Source organism: Puma concolor, chromosome D2, assembly GCF_028749965.1.
Source record: "Puma concolor isolate L17-30 chromosome D2, mPumCon1.1.hap2, whole genome shotgun sequence".
NCBI classification, from domain to species: domain Eukaryota; kingdom Metazoa; phylum Chordata; class Mammalia; order Carnivora; family Felidae; genus Puma; species Puma concolor.
This window is the reverse complement of record NC_141677.1, coordinates 88,915,310-88,936,858: the sequence shown is the minus strand read 5'-3', so window position 1 is coordinate 88,936,858 and position 21,549 is coordinate 88,915,310. Positions and strand designations below refer to the sequence as shown.

Below are 21,549 nucleotides of genomic sequence, written 5' to 3'. Positions count from 1 at the left end.
GGACACTAAGACACTTTCACTCACCCAGTGACACCAGGCTACTGTAGGTCTCCAGCATCACGACCCTGTACAGGGTCCGCTGGGCATCATCCAGGTCCTGCCACTCCTCCCAGGTGAAGTTCACAGCCACATCCTCAAACGACACCAACCCCTGTAATGAATGACACATGTCTCAATTCAAGGGATCAGCTGGGATCAGAAGAACAAGTCTGGGAGTTCATTCTTTTTTGTGTGTTTTGTCTTACACAGAATACACCATGCTTTGTACTCTATACCGTGGGCTAAAGCGAATCCACAGTAGAACTATCCTACACATGTTAACTCTTTAATCCCTAAAAGTACAATCATAAAGTTTCCCTTGTCAATCTGGAACCGTCCTTGCTACTAGAGACGAAAAGATAACTGTGCTCCCCAAAGGTGTGTATGACCTGGTATGGAGGCCTTAGTGTAAACATACACCTGCAGTAATGCACTAGATAAACGAGGTTAGACGTGTTTAATGTAGACAAGAGTAAGAAAGAAGAAAACAGCTGCCCTTGTGCCATCCAATCACACTTCCCTGAAGAGCCAAACACATTAGCTGTTTAATGTGAACAACATATTCTCATAACTATGAGACTACAGTAGAAGTCACAAGGGCAACAGGTACACATGCTACATTACTGGAAGTACAAACAGCACCATGTCCAAATGGTTGCTCCTAGGCTGTGACGAGACATAAAGGCAGTAAAGGTATTTAAGGAACAGATTATAGTTTGCATTTAAAAAAAAAAATTGTTGGGGCGCCTGGGTGGCGCAGTCGGTTAAGCGTCCGACTTCAGCCAGGTCATGATCTCGCGGTCCGTGAGTTCGAGCCCCGCGTCAGGCTTTGGGCTGATGGCTCAGAGCCTGGAGCCTGTTTCCGATTCTGTGTCTCCCTCTCTCTCTGCCCCTCCCCCGTTCATGCTCTGTCTCTCTCTGTCCCAAAAATGAATAAACGTTAAAAAAAAAAAAAAATTTAAAAAAAAAAAAAAATTGTTTTGAGAGAGAGAGGGAGACAGAGTGCAAGTGGGGGAGGGGCAGAGAGAGAGGGAGACACAGAATCCGAAGCAGGCTCCAGGTTCTGAGCTGTCAGCACAGAGCCTGACGCAGGGCTCGAACTCACAGACTGCGAGATCATGACCTGAGCTGAAGTCAGACACTTAACCGATAAGCCACCCAGGCACCCCTATAGTTCTGCGTTTAAATATCTGACCTAATTCCAACACAACAAATTTGATGCACTCAACGTTGTTTTTATTACTTATACATTAAAAGCATGTACAGACGCACTTAAATATTTCCTCCTTATCCCAAAGGGTTGCTTCTGTCCTCCCCAGTGTGAGTACCTACTACTTCCTAAACCACAGGGTGTGAATAATGAGGGGCCAGTAAGAAGAGGTAAGTTACACGGCCAGATTTGCATTTTAACAGTCCTCCCCTAGAAGCAGGATGGGAAAGAGCTTAGAAGAGAGTGACAGAGGACAAACTTGGGGTTACAGGATACAGAGCAATAAAATTACAGAATAGGGTACTAATCCTACAAAGCAAAAACGAAAAGAAAGCAGGAACACAAGTTGGTTCTAATTTGTTCTGAGAAGGGTGAAGACAGAAGCCGGCTGTCTGCATGACCAGCTAGATACATACTGGTGCTATAAGATGAAATAAAATAGGGCACAGAGTGTGCACAAGAGACACAGATTTTGGACACAGCATGTCTGAAGTCTGTGCGTACACAGGGATGTCATACTGGCAACTGGATACATGATCTAGAGCTCAGGAGAGATCCAAGCTGAAAATAAACATGGGGAAGCAGCAGAATTTTAGTAGTAGCTGAAGCCATCAGAGTGAATGGAACGGCTCACAGAGAACCTAAGACTTTGAAAGGAGAAAGGAACAGGTGCCGTGTTTTAGGACACACCAATGCTGACTGTCAGAGAAAGAGAGAGACACCACGACACAGAGAAGATTTCTAGAGATTATTCCAGGAATAGAAATAACCTCCATACTAAGGAATCTATTAATACACGTCATCATGTTCACGTTTCTGAAAAGTCCTATGATGATTCAAATAGACACTAAGCAAGTATCTACAAAATATTCTCCCATTTGTAATAATAACCATTAACCAAAGGGGATTTAGAGGATTCTTCCTTAAAATGATTAAATGTGTATGTCTTACCCCGGAGGCAGCATCACACTTCATGAGGAAACACTGGAGTATAAAGGTGCTCTCCCACCACAATTATTCAACAATTTACAAGTGGTAACAGTCAATGCAATTGAAAAGAGATAAATAGTTGTAAAAACGGTCATAATTTAAATATAATTTATACGTAGAAAACTCAAAAGAATCCTATGAGAACTATTCTATAGAAAGAAAATAATTTTCTTTTTTAAGTTTGAGACAGAGAAAGAGATAGTGAAAGTGCACACACAATCAGGAGGGGCCAGAGAGAGACAGACAGACAGAAAGACAGAGAGACAGAGAGACAGACAGAGAGACAAGGAGAGCACACCAGCAGGCCCGACTCTTATCCCACCAACTGTGAGATCATGACCTGAGCCAAAATCAAGAACTGGACACTTAATCACCACCCAGGCGTCACAAAGAAAAGAATTTTCTATAAGAAAATTCTATAAACTGTAGATTATAAAAATAATGTCTTCATACATACAAAAACATTCATACTATAACAACAACAAAAAGCAGAATACATATCAATACATTAACAGAAAACATACAAAGCTGTGGGAGAAAAAAATATGAAGACTACAAGAACTAATAAATGAAAGACACCATATTCACAAGTAGGAAGATCTACATCAAAAAGATATCAATTCTCAGTAAGTTAATAATCAGGAAATTCATGTAATATTACCCTAATAAACAACACATCCTTAGATACAGACAAGCTAATTTAAAAGTTCATAGAGAAGATTAAGTAAGAATAGACAGAGACCGTGGTAGGTTATACTTCTGTTCACCAAAATTTAGTGTCTCTCCCTTATCAGTCAGCTCTGGCTGACATAACAAATGCCCTAGACTAGATGGATTCAAAAGCAAATTTCTTGGGGCACCTGGGTGGCTCAGTTGGTTAAGCTTCCAACTTCGGCTCAGGTCATGATCTCATGGCTCGTGCGTTCGGGCCCCACGTTGGTCCGTGTGCTGACAGCTCCGAGCGAGCCTGGAGTCTGGAGTCTGCTTTAGATTCTGTGACTCCCTCTCTCTCTCTCTCTCTCTCAGCCGCCCCGCCCCCACCCCCCCCACCCCACCCCCCCCACCCCCGCTCACACTCTATCTCTTTCAAAAATAAATAAACATTTAAAAAAATTCTTTTGTAAGCAAATTTTTCTCAGATTTCTGGAGGCTGAGACATCCAAGGTCAGGTGTCAGCCAGTTCTGTGCCGGGTATAGACCATCTTCCTGGCTTGCAGATGGTCACTCTCCTGCTGTTTTCTCATGGTGGAGGAATGAAGATCTCTCCTCTTCCTCTTTTCATAAGGCCACCAATCCTATCAGATTAGGACCCACCATTAGGACCTCATTTAACAATAATTACTTTCTAAAGGCTTGATCTCCAAATGCAGTCACATTGGCAGTTAGGGCTGGCCTTCAATATACAAATTCTGGGGGAATACAATGCAGTCCACAGTACTCCCTGAGGTGCCCTTCTCTGCAAAAGGATTAGTATCCCTTGGAGGTGGAACTCACATAAACAGATCTATATTCTTCCATGTACCTGGCACTGAACAAGAACAAGTCAATGGAAGTGACACATGTCACTTCTAAGCAGAAGCTGGAAGAGCCATGCATAGATCACCATGTCCTCCCTCTGTCACAGGACCAACAATGTTACAGTAAAAAAAAGTGCTCCTCCGTCTGGGATACTGAATGAGACAAAAAGGATAAAAAGCAAAACTGATCCGTGATGGATAGGTAGCATAAGAAAGAATGAAACCTTTGTTGTGGACCTAACTGGTAATGAATCGGCATAATCACCAAACAGAAACAAGCAGTGCAAAGAAACCGGGAGGAAGGTGATCCATGACCAGGGGCTAAATAGCAGATCAGTGTTACTTATGATCACTGGTACTTATGTACCTAATGTTACTGAAGTAACATGAGTGATGATTACCATATGGATTTAAAGCTTTAGAAAAAGAGGTGGGAAAACAGAGTATTAGTAGTAAGTATCAGGCACTAGTCGCTGCCTTTAGTTAAATACTATAGGAAAAGTGATAAGCTCAGGTGGAAAAAAAGAGTTCAGTGTGCAAACAGGAATGAAAGAAAATTGGGAGATACTATAAATTTGGGAACCTGTAGGACTGAAAAACTTTCAAAGGATTTCTCATTTTATCTGTTACTGTTTAGGGCTGGAAAAGTTGCCTCTTCCAATCTTTACAGAAAAAAATGTAAGAAATGCTTGGAGAGTCAAGACTAATTAAACTCAACCTCAAGGGAGTAACAAACATGTTATAACCACGGCATCCTGTGACACAACTGAACCCTGAAGACAATACACTAAGTAAAATGAGTCAGTCATGAAAAGATGAATATTGCCTGACTTCACCTATAGAGGCTCCCTAGAATAGCCAAATTCATGGACATAGAAAATAAAATCATGGTTGCCAAGGGCTGAATTAGAGGGGACAGGTACTTGGTATTTAATGAGCAGAGCTTCATTTGGGAAACATGAAAAAATTCTGGAGACAGTTGCACAAGATGATTAAAACTGATGCCACTGAACTGACATTTTTAATTAAAATGGTCAATACGGCCAATTCGAGGTTTTATATATATATATATATATATATATATATATATATATATATATACACACACACATACATATACATATATTTTACTGCTTATTTATTTATTTTGAGAGAGGGAGTGAGCGCAAGCAGGGGAGGGGCACAGAGGGAGGGCAGGAGAGAATCCTAAGCAGGCTCCATGCTGTCAGTGCAGAGATTGACATGGGGCTCGAACCCATGAACTGTGAGATCATGACCTGAGCCAAAATCAAGAGTCAGATGCCTAACCGACTGAGCCACTCAGGTGTTCCAGGTTATGTATATGTTATCAAAATAAAAAAAGTTAACCAACTTTTCACCAAATTGTAGCCCAAAATTCTATTTATGGTTGATGCAAACATCCATTTTTCCTTACTCATTTCTTTTAAATGATTAGCTGGAACAGAAAAATTAACTATCCTTTAACAAGGTTGAAAACATGACAGTTCATTTTTGAACTAGAAATTTCAATTATACGATAATAAAAAATACAGATAGAATCACTGACAAATTAATGAAAATAAAAGGTAAAAATTATAAAAATCTGAGCTCCTTGTTTCATACTTTGCCTATCTTCATCTTAACACTTGTTTGAACGTAGATCACTGACTCCTGAATACTTTCTCCAACCGGACTCCTGAAGCTGTCACCACACATGTTGGCTAGTAGCACAGCTCAAGAGGGATCCAACCCAATCACCAGGCATATACATCCTTCAGATTTTTCCAAGAAGGACAATTCCAATGTAAAACAGACAGTTACTACATTTGTCTGTGAGCACCAATGCAGATTTTGGATAAACTAACAAAACAAACACATGGGTCTTCATGTAAGAGGAGATTATACCTGAGAGAGAAGGAGGCATCCAGGAGAAATCTCATTAGAGTCACTGGTGAATGGAAGGTATATCACATGTAAGGGAAGAAAAGACGACATGGATTTCAGGTGGGACTCGCTAAGTGTGAGGTGCCTTCTGGACAGCCACAAAAAACACATTCACGGGGGAGTTGGACCTATGGTCTAAAGGATGGGGAAGAGGTCCAAGATGGAGAGAAATGCTCAAGACTATCAAACCACAGAGGGCCAGACAAGTCAAGGAAAACCGCATCGTGTGAATATGGGGGCCAGATTTGAACACTTGGAGAGCGATGTTCAGGAGAAGAAACACACAGGAGAAGAATTCAGGGAAGCAGAAGAAATCATCAGGCAGGCCGCCACAGGAGCTAACGGACAAGAATGTCCAGGAGAAGATCCTGGAGAGCAGTGTCACTACGGCAGAAGGTTCACGTGAGGCAACGCCCACAGTACACGGAGTCTAACTATAATCTAGGTGGATAATGCAGGTTGTAGGTTATTTCCTCACTTAGAAGACGTGAATTGGGACCACACTGAGTAGGTTAAGATGCAGACCAGCAGTGGAAATATTTGTCAGAAAAATACAACTTTGAACAGTCGGCCCCACAACCTACACAGACTAGCTGACAGAAATGTGGGGAGACTTATTTGAAGGACCTGCAGTCAATTCAGTCCCCCAGACATCCCAAGTTTTAGCCGAGGATCAAGTAGGGCCTTCCAAAAGCTGTCTGGGACGCTACTTTCGCAACTCCAGAAAACCCTTAGTGAGCAAGCCGTGTTCCAGCCCCAGGTGACCGACACCGCTGCAGAATGCTGGACATGTTGATTTCCAGGTTGGCAGTGAAACACTGTCCACGACACCATCTCCGTGACCGACAAAGGCACCATTTCGGACTTCTGTGCCTGCAAGCTTTCGTGTCCGATGAGAATGTGGCACACTTTCCTCTAAGGGGCCATTCTGAAAAGATAACAAATGTGCCTATCTTTTCTCCACGACATCAGAAAGAGAAATCAGGGACGAATCTGCACTCACCTTGGAGGACTCTCAGGTCATAGAACCCGTCCATACCTACATGCCACCATTTCCACGTTTAGGTATTTTTCCCAGAAGCTGAGTTTCACTTATTTCTACTTTTCTATTTTAATTTATGAACTGCCCTGCGTAAAGCTCACGAAGCACGATGTAAAACAAGCTGAGGAGCAAGCAAACAAACCACTCACCAGAGATGAATTCTGCATGTTCTGCTGCTCTTGGAAACGCAACGAGGACTGTGGGAGGACAGCTGGGAGAGAGGGCCAATGGACCAGTCATGACAGGACTGCGGTGACTTGCTCCCAGGTCCTGGATTCTCTTGTGTGAGGCTCTCTACACACAGCTAGAAAAGACAATTAACAAGGGGGGGGGGGGGGGGGTTCACCTGCTGTGAGACAACAGAACCTCACACCTTGAGAAACAGCAGGAAACACCCTATTGCAGGGGAACCCCCAAGCCCATTAACTGCACATGCAGTTTATCCTTGGTTACTGAAAACACCCATGTCCTACTGATTTTATCAACAGTTACTAGTAAGAATTAACTTAAAATTCTGAAGATGCTTATTTAAACCACGGTGGTTTAACTACGCTCCTATTAATAGAGACATACACACAGGGCTTCATATTTGCGTTTCCACGAGGACACCTGTAGCTTAAACACCTTATCTTCACGGAAAGTATACATCTTGCAACTCAACATTTTTGGCCTGTGATTTTATAGGAAAAGAACCTAAGGTACATTTCTTGTGTGGCACACTGTTCCCGTAATGGTTCTCAATGACCTGCTTCCCTGTAACCATTTCCTCAACACTGGCGTGGGCTTTGCCATTCGACTTGCTTTGGTCAAAGGGAGCTCAGCTCAGCACATGTGACCCAGACACAGGATGAAGAGGACTTTTCCACTAGCGGTTACCTTTCGGGAACACTATCATCTTGTGAAGACACCTGGGGCTAGCCTGCTAGGGACGCACGGCTTAGCCGGCAGCCAACACAAATCACCAAAAAGGTCACGCTGTAAGGGTTAAATTGTACTATAGGGCTAACGCTTAGCTTGAAAGATAACAACTTTGTTCTGACACTAAAAGTCAAAAGATAACAGCCTTGCTTTTACTCTTGTAAATCATACTTCATACTCTTGTGAATTAGGCTTTACCAATGAAGGAAACAAAAGCTCAAAAAAGAGCATCAGAGACAAGGTCAAGGAGATCCACTGGTTGCAACTTAGCCGCAGAAAGTCTAAAATAATCACCTCATTCGATAACTGTTTCTGACTCATCTGGCAACTGTTTCTAACTCATCTGGGAACTGTTTATCTGTTCTGTTCCCAGATAATGATAAAACGATGTGATCGGCTTTAAAAACTCTGTACCCCGGCTGTTCGGGGCCACACTCTTATCAAGAGTGTTGGTCCCAATCGGTCGGCCTTGCCTCTCATTGTAATAAACTTTGTTGCAACTGTCACTGGTACCCGTAGCATTCTGTTTCAGGAGTCGTGTGGATGCAACAACGCTACACAGTGCGGGGGGGTGGGGGGGGGACCTGACCCCTGCCACCGCCTGCTGTGGAGACGCCAAGAAACCCTGCAAATACAACAACTGCCTCACCCTTAGACCCGGGTGCGCACACCTTTCACGATGATCTCTCTGGAAATCGCGGACATCTCACTGCTCATCAATACGCTCATGTTACAGGTGAGCAAACCGAACGCCACCACGGTTGAGGACACCGCTGGAACGAGGACGCTGACCGCAGCCCCTGACGCTCGCTGACCATCTGCAGACCCACCCCCGCCCTCGCTGCCTCTTGGACTCGACCACCCAGTTCGCCAAGCTCCCGGAGGCACATGCCGCACCTTCTACAGCGCGCCTTCTCCTGACCAAGCAACCACTGAAAGCACAGCCCGAGCCGGATCCCGTCTCGCCATCAGTCACCAACCCACCTTCCCGCTCCCACCAAGGGGACGACCCCTCCCCCTCGCCCGCCCAGTCCCCGAGTGGCGCAGGGCTCCCCTTTCACCTTCGCACCAACCTTCAGGGACGGACACAGACCCCAGCCTAGGGCCCTCGGGGCAGCGGCGAAAGAGGAGCCAGGAGCGGAAGTTCCTGGCGGAAGGGGGCGGGGCCGCACGTGCGCAGAGGGAGCCCGGAAGACTCCCAGAGTCCCCTGCGGGAAGACGTCTGTGCAACGGAGAGACTACATTTCCCACAAACCTCTGTGCTCTGTCCATTAGGAGCTTTGGGAGGTGAGGTGATGGATGAGAGTTGGGGTCTACCCACGTGGCCAAACGTGGGATTCTCGTCCCTTATTAATTCCTGACTTTTTTTAACTCCTTTGAAAGACATTTTAAAAAAAGGTTTTTTTAATGTTTACTTGTTTTTGAGAGAGAGAGAGAGAGAGTGTGAGCGGGAGAGGAGCAGAGAGAGAAGAGATAGAATTCGAAACAGGTTCCAGGCTGCAAGCTGTCAGCACACAGACACACCATGAGATCTTGACCTGAGCTGAAGTCAGACTCTTAACCAACTGAGCCACCCAGGTGCCCCAGATCCTGATTTTACCAAATGATAGAGATGTCGTCTCTAAATAGGAAAAGTCTAATGTGGAGGAAACATTACATCACATGAAATGTTAGCTTTAATTGCTAGCTATGTTATGGTAATGGTTATAGAACGCACTGGGTTTTTTTTTTTCCCACAAGCATACTAAAGCGTGAATAGTGAACTACCACAATATCTGCATTTTATTAAAGTACTTAACAAACATATGGCAAGTGTTAAATTAATATTTGTAAAGTAGATCCTGGAGTTTGGGATTGAGTCAATCTTCAACGAAAGACCACGGGGGAAAGGGAAATGGAGAAGTTTATTGCGCACAGGTTCAGGAGGAACTATACCTTATGCTTCAAGGGGCCACAAGGCGAGAGGTCAAGACAGGGTGCAGGCAGAGTGAGTGCAGCAGAACGGACCGCATCTTCATTATGGTCCCCCTTTGATGTGCTTTGGGGTTCCAAGGATAAGGCCAAATGGGTCAATTCAAACCAGAAAGAGTACAGTTTTGCTATGGTCCATGGGGGTCTTACCTAAGGGATGTACAAGGTGAAGGTCGTGGGAGGGAGGAGAACTGTTGCTCACAAGGGATACTGGGGAAGTTTATATGAGGAATTTGCATTTGTTCCTGACTCTGCAGACTGTTATCTAGGGAAGGGCTATTGTCAGTCTGAGGTTCCAGCATGCCCCTTGGGCACACAAAATGGATGCAGAGGCAGAAATATCACGGGGTACTTATGTAAACATGTACCTGCAACTCTCAATGAACGTATTAAATAGATGCTAGTTCAAATGCCTTCTTTTTAAATTTTCAGTGTGTTTATTTATTTTGACAGAGACAAAGTCAGCACAAGTGGGGAATAGACAGAGAGAGGGGGAGACAGAGAATCCCAAGCAGGCTCCACACTGTCAGCACGGAGGCCAACATGGGGCTCAAACTCATGAAACTGTAAGATCATGACCTGAGCCGAAATCAAGAGTCCGACATTCAACCGACTGAGCCACCCGGCGCCCCTAGTTCAAATGCCCTCTTAGCGCAGAAGGCATGTACCAGTTTCATAAATAGATGCTATTCTCACCCATTAAAATAACTTCTAAGCCTTCAAAGGATGATATTACACTATTGGGAAACCTGCTCTAGTGTATATACAGGAATGAAATCTTTGGGTCATAGAGTGGATGCCCTCCAAAACAGTGCAAATTTACACTTCCAGTGTCTGGTAATTACTTGCTCAGAGACTCCAACGATTTTTCCATTCATGAATCTACTCATCAGAATCTTATTTATTTTCCTGAGGGTTGGGCTTCAACATGGGCTTCCCTTCCCTGGTTTCTGTCACGCTATAAACAAATTCAACACTCGGCTTTCTGCTGTCGATGCAGCATCTGTAGAAACAGGGATAAAACTGGCTTTTGTAATTGGGTTGATGTGTACTTTAGAGGTAAGGGTGGGGGTTGACTGTCTGGCCCATGACCTATCTGACCTATCTGTGGTTTTCCCTTTTTCTAAAATATGACCTCATCTTTTCAAATTTATGTATCTTTTTTTCATCCTGCAATTGCCCCTCATCGGCTGCACTGTGTAGACCCAGGAACCTCAGTCTTTATTTCCTATTCTCTTCTTTTCTCAGATTCTGGGATCCCTCACCTCCCTTCCTCAGTCCCCTGGATCCCATATTCCTCTATTTAACACCTATGCGTGTGATAGTTGGAGATCCTTTAAATCCCTCCCAAACATTCAAATGTGTGTTCCTTCATCAGTGAAGTTCTGGACCTGGGCTTTTCTTGATGGGAACTTTTAAGTTACTAATTCAATCTCTTCACTTGTTCACATTTTTTTCTTGAGTCAGTTTTGGTATTTTAGGAATTTATCCATGTCATCTAAATTATCTAATGTATGTACAGTCGTTCATATAATTCCTTTTAAAACTATTTCTGTAGGGTCTGTAGTAATGTCCAATCTTTTATTTCAGATTTTAGCAATTTCACTCTTATCTATTTCTTGGTCAATTTACTTGATGTTCGTAAGTTTTGTTGACCTTTTCAAAGAACCTGATTTTGATTTCATTGATTTTTCTCTTTTGTTTTTCTATTCTCTGTTTCATTTCTTTCTGTTCCAATCTTTATTTCCTTCCCTTACTTGCTTTAGGTCAGTTTCTATCTCTTCTTTTCCCCTCTCCTACCCCTGTTTTCTCTTCTTTTTCAAGAGTCTTAAGGTGGAAGTTTCCATTACTGATTGAAAATCTCTTTTCTTTTGTCATATAGACATTTGTGGAATAAAGTGACCCCCAAGCACTGTTTTACTTGCCTCCCATGAGTTTTGGTAAGTTGTGTGTTAATTGTCAATTATTTCAGTGTACTTTCTAATTTCCCTTTTGATTTCTTCTTTGACAAATGTAATTTTGGGGGTTGTTAATTTTCAACATATTTGTGAGTTTCCCTAACTACGTTCTGTTTTTAATTATGAAAAACACTCGATCGTGATTTTGTTTTGTATTATTTGTGATTGCGATTGTATTTGTGATTACGTTTTGTGTTATTTCCATCATTTTACATGTATTCTAGTTTGGTTTATGGATTAGTATATGGGTTTTCTTGAAGAATGTTTATGGGCAGTTGAGAAGCATGCATATTCGGCTGTTGTTGATTGGATTGTTCCAGATGTTGGTTAAGTCTAATTGGTTTCTACTGTTATTTGAATCTTCTAGTTTTTAGTTATTCTTTTGCTTAGTTGTTCTATCCATTATTAACATGAGGTATTGAAGTCTTTAACTATTGTCATTTTGTTGTCTATTTCTCCCTTTATTACTGTCAGGTTTTCTTACATGTATTTTGGTATTCTGTCATTAGGTGCATATATGTTTACAACTGCTATATCTTCTTGATGAATTGACAGTTTTCCATTAAAAAATGTCCCTCTTTAGCTCTAATAACTAGTTTTTGTTTTAAAGTCAATTTTGTCTAACAGCGGCATAACCACTTTAGTATAGCATTCTTGTAGATTTTTGTTTGAATTTCATTTATTTTCCCATCCTTCTATTTTTAATCCATTTTTATCTTTGAATCTCAAGTCTGGCTCTTGTATACAACACAGATATGAGATTTTGTTCTTTATCCAGTCTGATAAGCTCTATTTTATGATTGGATCACTTAATCCATTCACATTTAATGTATTATTGATATACTTGGACTTTTTTTTGCAATTTTAGTTTTTTTTTTTATGTTTCACATCTTTTCATTTCTCTATCCGTCCTTACTGCTTTCTTTTGCAAAAGTTAATATTTTCTATGTAACATTTAAGTTTCATTTATGATTTTTTTTCCTTATATATTTGTTATTTCCTCAGCTTACCATATACATCTCAAATTATCAGGATCAGATCTAGATTCATACTAACTTAGTTGTAGTTACATATAAAAGCATGATTTCTATAAATCTCTATATGCACCTCATCCTTTCTTAAAGTATTATTTAATACATGTTACATCTAAAAATTCTACAAACTAAACAAAATTTATTATAATTCTTCTATTACATAATTTTATGTTTTTTTAAAGAAGTTGAGAAAAGAAGAGCAAGGATACACTTAATGCACTTTTAGGTATTAAACTTATTTATCACTCATGATTCTCTTCATTTATTCTTATAGTCTCAAGTTACCATCTGGAGTGATTTCTTATCACAATACATATTCTCTCCCACTCACCTCCATTGTACTATTATAAGCAAAGATATTTTCATATATTACAGGCCCAATAAGACATTATATACCTACTTTTCTATACAGTTCTTTCAAATCAGATAAAAGAAGAAAGTAAAAAAATTTTCACTTATACTCTCTTTTACAGTTATCTAATTACCTTTCTTGGTACCTCCCCCTACTTTTGGAGGGCATATATTCAAGTTACTCTCTGGGGTCATTTACTTTCATCTTGAACAGCTTCTCTTAATATTTCTTGTCAGGCAAGTCGGATAGCAACAAATTTCCTCAGTTTTGTTTATCTAGGCATGTCTTTTTTTCATCTTCATTTTTGAAAAATAGTTTTGATGGATATAGGCTTTTTGGTTGACAGTGTTTTCCTTTGGGCAATTTGAATACGTTATTTGCATTCCTTCTGACTTCTCTTGTTTCCGCTGAGAAGTACATTGTTAATCTTACCGGGTTTTCTTCACGTGATAAAAAGTTTCCTTTTTAAGTAAAAAGGTCTTCATTTGTCTATCCTCCTCCTCTTAAGATTTCTTCCCTGCCATTCACGTTCAGCATTTTTACTGGATTTCTTTGTGTTTATCCTAATTGTAGTTCACTGAGTTCCTAGCCAGTTAACATTTCTTCATTTGCCATATATCCTTGGAACTGATTCCTCAGATTTCAAATGGTTATTGTTTTCTTTTGTTTTGTTTTGTTTTATAATTTTCAGTTTGGCTGGGGAGCAGATCAATGGTCCCCCTATAGTGCTGGAAGTCCCTCTAAGAATCACATAGTTTTCAAACCTGGATGCTCAGTCACTTGTGAACTTTGCAGTTGTCACAGAGTAATGACACATAGTTTAACAAACAAAACTAAGCTCAAACAATTGTCGGTATTATGTGAATGAGTCATTATTATTTATGTGCTTTGGAAGTTTTGCAGATACTACCATGACCGGGGTATTATACTTAAAAAAATTATTTTAATTCTATAATAGCAATACACATGTTCACGAAGTGGGTAAAATTATAGCAAATGCTGAAAAATACACTTGACAATAACTTAGAAGGTCTGTTTATATTACAGAATTCATCAAGCAATTGAAAAAAACCCACCATGACACACTACACAATTTAGTAGATAATACAGAGAAAATAAAAAGAAATATTACATAAACTTTTTGCTACAGTATTGGTAAATACATGCCTTCTGGGACTGTGTTTCCCTGGAATGTCATATAGTCCCAAATGTGAACTTTTAGAGACATTAATTTAAAATTTACAAGGTCTGTAGAGGACATAATAAAAGTCAGTTAGAGCCTGGAGGCTACTTAAACCAGAAGGAACTGTGGCTTTTTACACTATGATGTTGTATTTTAGATTTTGCTGCCAGCCACTGCCTTGAAAATCCAAGCAAGAGGGGACTCCATGTGGGGTTTGGAACTCTCTGAACACTGTCAAGAATGAAGTACAGGAGATCCATTGGTGTCCTTGGCTACATCCTTCAGCCCAGCTATGGAGGTGGAGGATAGTCCCTCTCACACAGATAGAGCCCTAGCCCGTCTCCACCTTGTCTCTCCATGATTCAGCCTTGGGAATTTTCCCAAAGCTAAGGGAGATCAGTCACTCCATTCGTGGGGAGTTCAAGGAGTTCATGGCCAACTTTCAAGCCATAGCTTCTCATGACTCAGTGGGTCAGCTGAGATACATATGACCTAGCTTTTTACAGAGTACCCAACAGGATGAATGTCAGCTTGTGCACAGCGGTCAGCAGCTCAGCAGGACACCCTTAACTGTCTTTCCCTCCACTCCTCTCTTATTTTCTGCACTTCCTCATTGTTGCTTTTTGCAATCATTTCCCAAATAAACGGTGTACACAAGCTAGTATCTCAGCTCTTCTGGGGATAGAGGGGAATACAAAACAAAGACAGCAAGAAACCCAAGCAAGACAACAACTCCTACTCAAGTCAAGTCAAAACAAATACGAGAACCCTAGCCAGAACACTGACCTCTTCTCAGCAAAGAGTGGTCCCCAAGCCAACAATCCTAACACAATCACCCACCAGAATCAATAACATCACCAGGAGGGTAGCACTTCCCGTGTGTTTCTCAGAAGACCCAATTGCCCCACTGAAAACTACCACTTATGTTTGAGTACATCTCTGCTTGATAGAGCCTGAGTCACATATGGGATATAAACTGCAAGGAAGTCTGGTTTCTCCTGTGACACCTGCAGGACATCGGAGTCCCCCACCTGCCCCCATCCTCTGCAGGACTCTGCCCCACAGGTCCGAAGCCTCCTCTCTTGGATCACGCTTCTGCCATTTCACCGCCACGGGTCTCCATGTGCCCTCACTGTGGTCTGGAAAGCTAAGGCAGTCATTAGGCCCACCTGGTCTGATGGTGTTGTGTCTCATTTATCTCCGTGACTGGATGGAACAGAACTTATTTCTCGCTCACTGTCCTTCCTGTGCTGATCGATGCAGTGTGGCATGTGAGATGCTGCAGGTGACTCAGACAGGCGGGGGTGGTGCCCGCTCCAGGTGGGCACCGGCTCTCCCACGCAGGACGTGGAAGGAATGCATTGACCTAAAGTAGTGCTCTGGGTAGGATGTGTGGGCACGGGATGTTTAGCAGCTCTGTTTCAGCACACTTAGCATGGACTCAGCCCGGAGAAGGAGACGTCTTCCCAAAGCAAGCAAAGGGGTCCCTTTTCCATCCTCTAACACAGGTGGCAAAGGAAGACTTACAGAAGAAAACGTATAAACATTTTGTGTTTCCAAAGTGGCAGCAAAAGCACATATCTGAGACACAAATACACACTCTGCCGGGAAAGTGCCTGCTCCAGACTTGTTAAAGTAAAAGGGTCAGTTCCTACTCCTACTTTATCGTCATTTCCTCTGCATCCCGTTGGTAGCCCCTTTGCTCTGAGCTCTTTCTCCAAGAACCACCCTGAGTCATGGAGAGAGCAGGCTTCAGGAGAAGCTGATCTGTCAGCGAAGCAGGGAAGAGAGAGTACAAGAGCCAAAAGAGAGGAGGAAGAGACAGTCATGGAGCAAGACAGCAATGAAGACTTTGGGAGGTTTCTGATCATAGCCTGGAATTTTTGGAATCCCAATACTCCCTTTCAACCACATGCACGAGGATGAGACAGGGAGGAGAGAAGGGTTTAGGTATCATGGAGAGAAGCATTGAGACAGTTGAGGTGACGTGATGGAAGAAAGAGTTCTGGAAAGAAAAGAATAGGAAGGTACTGTTAAAGGTGGAGCCTGCACTTTCAGTTGGGCATCTTAATCGGCTCTGGTGGCCCCTGCACTCCAGGAACCTGAGGCTCCAGGCTCTGTCACGGAGAAGAGGGCAGCAGTAATACAACATGCACACACACACACACACACACACACACACACGCACGCACTTAACGGGATTCATCAAGGCAGCACCTTCTCTCCAGCAGGCAGATGTGTAACTACAACATACAGGAGGCAACTTGCGGAACACCTTCCAAGGCGAGATGCGTGAATGAGAGTAACTTGTGGTTTTCAGACGTTTTGAGAATTCAGCCCATAATAGGACACACATTTTACTTCCAACCCAGTAAATCCCTATATACCCTCACACAACTGAAACAAAAAGTTCACAAAGTGAATCTTACCCTTTACTAATTGTGGTGTGTTCTAATATTTTCTTTTCTATTCTACCCCAATTTTAAAAAATAAGTTCATCAAGCTCCTCAGAATTGATTCTGCTGCAACTTCAAAAACAGTTAGATGAATGAAGTATTTAATGGCCTGGCAGTGCCTCTTCTACGTTGACCTCCCACGGCACTGGATGGAGGAGTCACGGAGCAAGGCCTTACTCTCCTATGGAATGTGGTGAGAGTCACAGTATGACCATTTCCTCTGAGAAGGATCCCTGTGTGAGTAACTCATCATCAATTGTGTAATGCTGAGAAGCACACTTAGCTCTTGGAATCTCATGTTCTGGATTTTTCTAAGTTGGAAAGGAGAACATACACTATACAAGGGTGCCTGGGTGGCTCAGGCAGTTCAGCATCTGACTTCGGCTCAGGTCACGACCTCACAGCTTGTGGGTTTGAGCCTTGCAGCGGGCTTTGTGCTGACAGCTCAGAGCCTGGACCCTGCTTCACAGTCTGTGTCTCCCTCTCTCTCTGCCCCTCCCCTGCTCACACTCTGTCTCTCTCTTTCTCAAGAATAAAAAACATTAAAAATTTTTTATAAATAGGGGCGCCTGGGTGGCGCAGTCGGTTAAGCGTCCGACTTCAGCCAGGTCACGATCTCGCGGTCCGTGAGTTCGAGCCCCGCGTCGGGCTCTGGGCTGATGGCTCAGAGCCTGGACCCTGTTTCCGATTCTGTGTCTCCCTCTCTCTCTGCCCCTCCCCCGTTCGTGCTCTGTCTCTCTCTGTCCCAAAAAAATAAATAAACGTTAAAAAAAATTTTTTTATAAATAAATATTTAAAATATATACATATAAAGGATGTATACTGTACAAAATTGTGAAGACAGAAGCTGTGTCCATATCACTCCTGGCATATGGAAGATGATCCACATACAGGCCCACCTTAGATATATTGTGGGTTCTGTTCCCAACCACTACAATAAAGTGAATATCACAATAAAGTGAGTCAGATGAATTTTTTGTCTCCCAGTGCTGTAAAAGTTATGTTTACACTACACAATATTAAGTGTGCAATAGCATTATCTCAGAAAAGCAATGTACATACTTTAATTGTAAAATATTTTACTGCTAAAAAATGCTAAGCATCATCTGAATTTTCATCAGGTTGTAATCTTTTCACGGGTGGAGGGTCATGCCTCAGTGTTTTTGGCTCATCAGGGTGGTGGCTGCTGAAGGTTGAGGTGGCCATGGCAATTTCTTAAAATCAGATGACAAGGAAGTTTGCTGCACTGATTAACTCTTCCTTTCCTGAATGACTTCTCTGTGGTGTGTGATGCTTTTTGACAGCATTTTACACACAGAACTTCTTTTAAAATGGGAGTCAGTCCTCTCAAGTCCTGCTGCTGCTTTATCAACTACATTGATGTTAACATCTCGCATACCATACTGGACTCAGTTGGACGCATTCCCCATTACTACCAACACTCAGTGGAAGAGCGGTCCAGACCGCTTTGACTTGGGCACTCCGCATGGTCCTTGGCTACTGTGGCCTGACTCACCCCTTTGTTCCCCTGAGCCTGCTCTGGCAAAGACGTGTCACTGCCACCATGTGCTGGAAGCAGACTCTTGTCAGCTCTCTCCTGCCTTGATGAGCCTGCTGCATCTGACACTGTCCGTGGGAATGCTCCTTCCCTGGCTCTCCCAGTCTGCCCCAACTCTCCATCACCGTTGCTATGCTCCTTCGTCTGCTCACCCCTGGAGGAAACATCTCGTTACCAGTGAGATCGTGGGTGGGAAGAGAGGTGTTCCTGTGTCGGTGAGGGATGCCAAACGGGAACAGGGAAGGCAGGACAGCAGAAGGCATGGGTCATGTCCATGCCAAGTCCTGCCCTGATGAGTATCTTTGGCCCTACAGGAGAGAGGAGTTAGGGCAGAAGCTGAGAGTCAGAACATGAGCATTGCGGCACCTGAGCCTCGTGACCAAGGCGGACACACAGCGGAGTGGGTCAACTTCCTGCTTCAACAGCAGAGCACCAGGCCGGCATCTGGTGTGCTGCGCAGAGCTGGTGACCCGCACCAGGTATCCCTGTGTCCCCAGAGCACTGGGGAAGCAGCTCGCACCGAGGGCATTTTCACAGGGAGACAGGGCAGGGCAGCCTTCTCCTTCAGCACGTGTGAGGCTCTGTGAGGTCTCCCGGCTCCGAGCTTGGGACAGAGACTAGCCAGTTGTCCACCAATTATGTTCGCTCTTGTTCCTTGATTTCGGTCGGATGTTTCCCAGAGGACTTCCTTGGGGTTTGGTGTGTCCACTTACAGTGAAGAGAAAATGAATAGAAGGCATGGCTGCCAACCCCCTGGTTCTCAATGCTGCTTTCTCATCCGCTAGCTGGATTCAAGTGAGCATGGCGATAATGTGTTGAGACTGGACATGGGGCAGACTCAGTCGGCATTTGAGATGGGACAGGAGAAGAGCTCTGGGCAGCATGGAGGGGTAAGAACACTCTTGTTCTTCAATAGGCTTGGCAACTGGAAAACTGTGTAACTGGGCTATCCGTTTTCACTCTCTGAGACACTTTTATTAAGCAGAAAATATGCCTGTTTCCTTCCTTGTGCTGGCCCCCGGGAGAACATGCCATGAGATGATGCCAAAGCAGTAGGTGAATATTTTTGCACATTTAACAGGGAGTAATGGATGGAAGGGAGGCATGACAAGGTTGAAGTCATACACTCATCAGGCCCATATAAGGGCATTTTCTCAGTTTCTCCTGGTAAACCAGCTTATGTGAGTCAGTGCTCAGTCAGCTGACACTGTGAGTCTGCTGTGAACGAGGGTTTCCTAACTTGGCTACACAGCAGGGAGTCTGGTTCCTGGAGAAACATGGCTTCAAAGAGCACCTCTTGAGAGCAAGTGTGGGAAGAAACCCTAGCTCTCAATGTGCACTCTAGATCCTTAAAACTGGACCTTAATCTTATCCTCAACCCTATACTCTGACCCTCACCTATGACCCTAATTTAACCCCTGACCCTGAACTCAAAATCCTGCCCTGACCTTTCAACTCTGATTCTGGTTCTGGCCATATGTAAGGGCCCGGTGTCACAGTGCTGGGACAGACAGGCTACAGTGACGCCGGTGGCATCCAGGACAGCCTGCACTTGGTTCTCAGATTCCCTGTGCAGGTAAACACACTCACGTTTACAGAAATTAGGGTTCGTGTTTTCACCCTTTTTGGGGCATGTTTCCATTCTTTATGAATCTAAGACCTTCTGGTTGTGCCCCATGGAAACATAGTTCAAAATCTTATTTGAATTGAAATGAATTTATAGATTAATATGGGGAAAATGTCATCCTGGTGTTGGTTTTTCTCTACTCACATGTTCAAAATATCTCCATTTACTGAGGTCTTCTTTGTGCCCTTCAATACCTTGTTAATTTTCTCCAAAATTGTCTTGCATAGCTTTTGTTAGATTAATTCCTAGGGATGTATTTCTTATAATTTTTGAGTCCATTTTAAATGGGCCTTCTTTAAAGTGCATTTTGTGTTTGACCATTGCTGATGTACCTAACCCATCTTTTCTGTCATATGCCTTTAGAACCATAAATTTTCCCACTAAAACATTACATCTGTTCCTAATCATAAAAAGATAAGGAATTCCACAGCATACATTTTCTAATTCTCTTCTTGCTGCCCATGCGATTTTCCTTTTATATCTTACTGTTGTTTAAATGCAAATATATTCCAATTTCTATAAGAATTTCTGTTTTGGGGGGGGCACCTGGGTGGTTCAGCCGGTTGGGCGTCCAACTTCGGCTCAGGTCACAATCTCACTGTTTGTGAATTCGAGCCCTGTGTCAGGCTCTGTGCTAACAGCTCAGAGCCTGGAGCCTGCTTTGGATTCTGTCTGTCTGTCTGCCTGTCTGTCTCTCTTTCTCTCAAAAATAAATAAACATTTAAAAATTTGTTTAAGTTTCTCGTTTTTTAGTTGATTATTTAATTTATTCCCTCAAACTCTTTTTTTCTTAATCAGTCTCTCTAGAGGTTTGCTATTTTTATAGTTTTCCCCAAAACCTAGATCTCATTTTTTTTCTATCATTAGTTTCTGCTTTTGGTATTATGACCTCTTTATGCTCTTTTAGAATTTACACTCTTACTCTTTCTCTACCTTCTAATTTAATCACTTATTAGACTTCAGTCTTTCCTTCCTCTTTTCCAAGATTCCTTTTATTTTCCTTAGGTCTATCTCACAAGTATTTCTAGTAGGGTTTTATTTAACGACTGCTTAAAGTGCAAATTATAATGGACACTATGAATCTCTGGAATAAAAACTGTCCTAAATATTTTTTCTCCTACCTTTGTTAAGGTATAAAGGTTTATTTTTTTACCATGATTACTAAAATGCCTTTTTTTAATTTAAAAAAATTTATGTTTTTTCATTCTTTTTGAGAGAGAGAGAGAGAGAGAGAGAGAGAGAGACAGAGCATGAGTGGGGGAGGGGCAGAGAGAGAGAGGGAGACACAGAATCTGAAACAGGCTCCAGGCTCTGAGCTGTCAGCACAGAGCCCAACGCAGGGCTTGAACTCATGAACTGTGAGATCAAAACCTGAGCTGAAGTCAGAGGCTTAACCAACTGAGCCACCCAGGAGCCCCCTAAAATGCCCCTTAAGGAAACAAACAGGGGTGCTTGGGTAGCTCTGTCCATTAAGTATCCGACTCTTGATTACGGCTCAAGTCATGATCTCACGGTTCGTGGGATAGAGCCCTGCATCAGCTTCATGTGCTGATGGTGTGGAGCCTCTTGGAATTCTCTCTCTCCCTCTCTCTCTGCCTTTCCCCTGCTCATATGCACGCACTGCTTTCTCTCTCCCTTTCTCAAAATAAATAAATAAACTTTAATTAAAAAAAAAAAGAAAACAAATGACTTTTTGGTAAAAATTGTACTTACCCAGAGTTAGCCAATGGGGTTAATAGAAATATACTTC

General features: G+C 42.7%; 1 protein-coding gene across 10 annotated transcripts in view; it reads right to left on the bottom strand.

Annotated features, from left to right (window-relative positions):
* The window catches only part of LOC112854707 (zinc finger protein 39-like), a 49,093-nt gene that overhangs the window by 7,182 nt on the left and 20,362 nt on the right, over positions 1-21,549 (bottom strand). For 9 of the 10 annotated variants that reach the window (XM_086681281.1, XM_086681287.1, XM_086681286.1 and 6 more), the window contains 2 exons: positions 6,892-7,046; positions 25-151 (listed from right to left, as the gene is read on the bottom strand). In XM_086681281.1, the coding sequence (XP_086537407.1) occupies positions 25-151; positions 6,892-6,909 (145 nt within the window). In that variant the 5' untranslated portion in view covers positions 6,910-7,046. Of the gene's footprint in view, positions 1-24; positions 152-6,891; positions 7,047-8,733; positions 8,847-21,549 lie in introns of those variants that run through there. The other variant, XM_025918260.2, reaches the window with a different exon arrangement.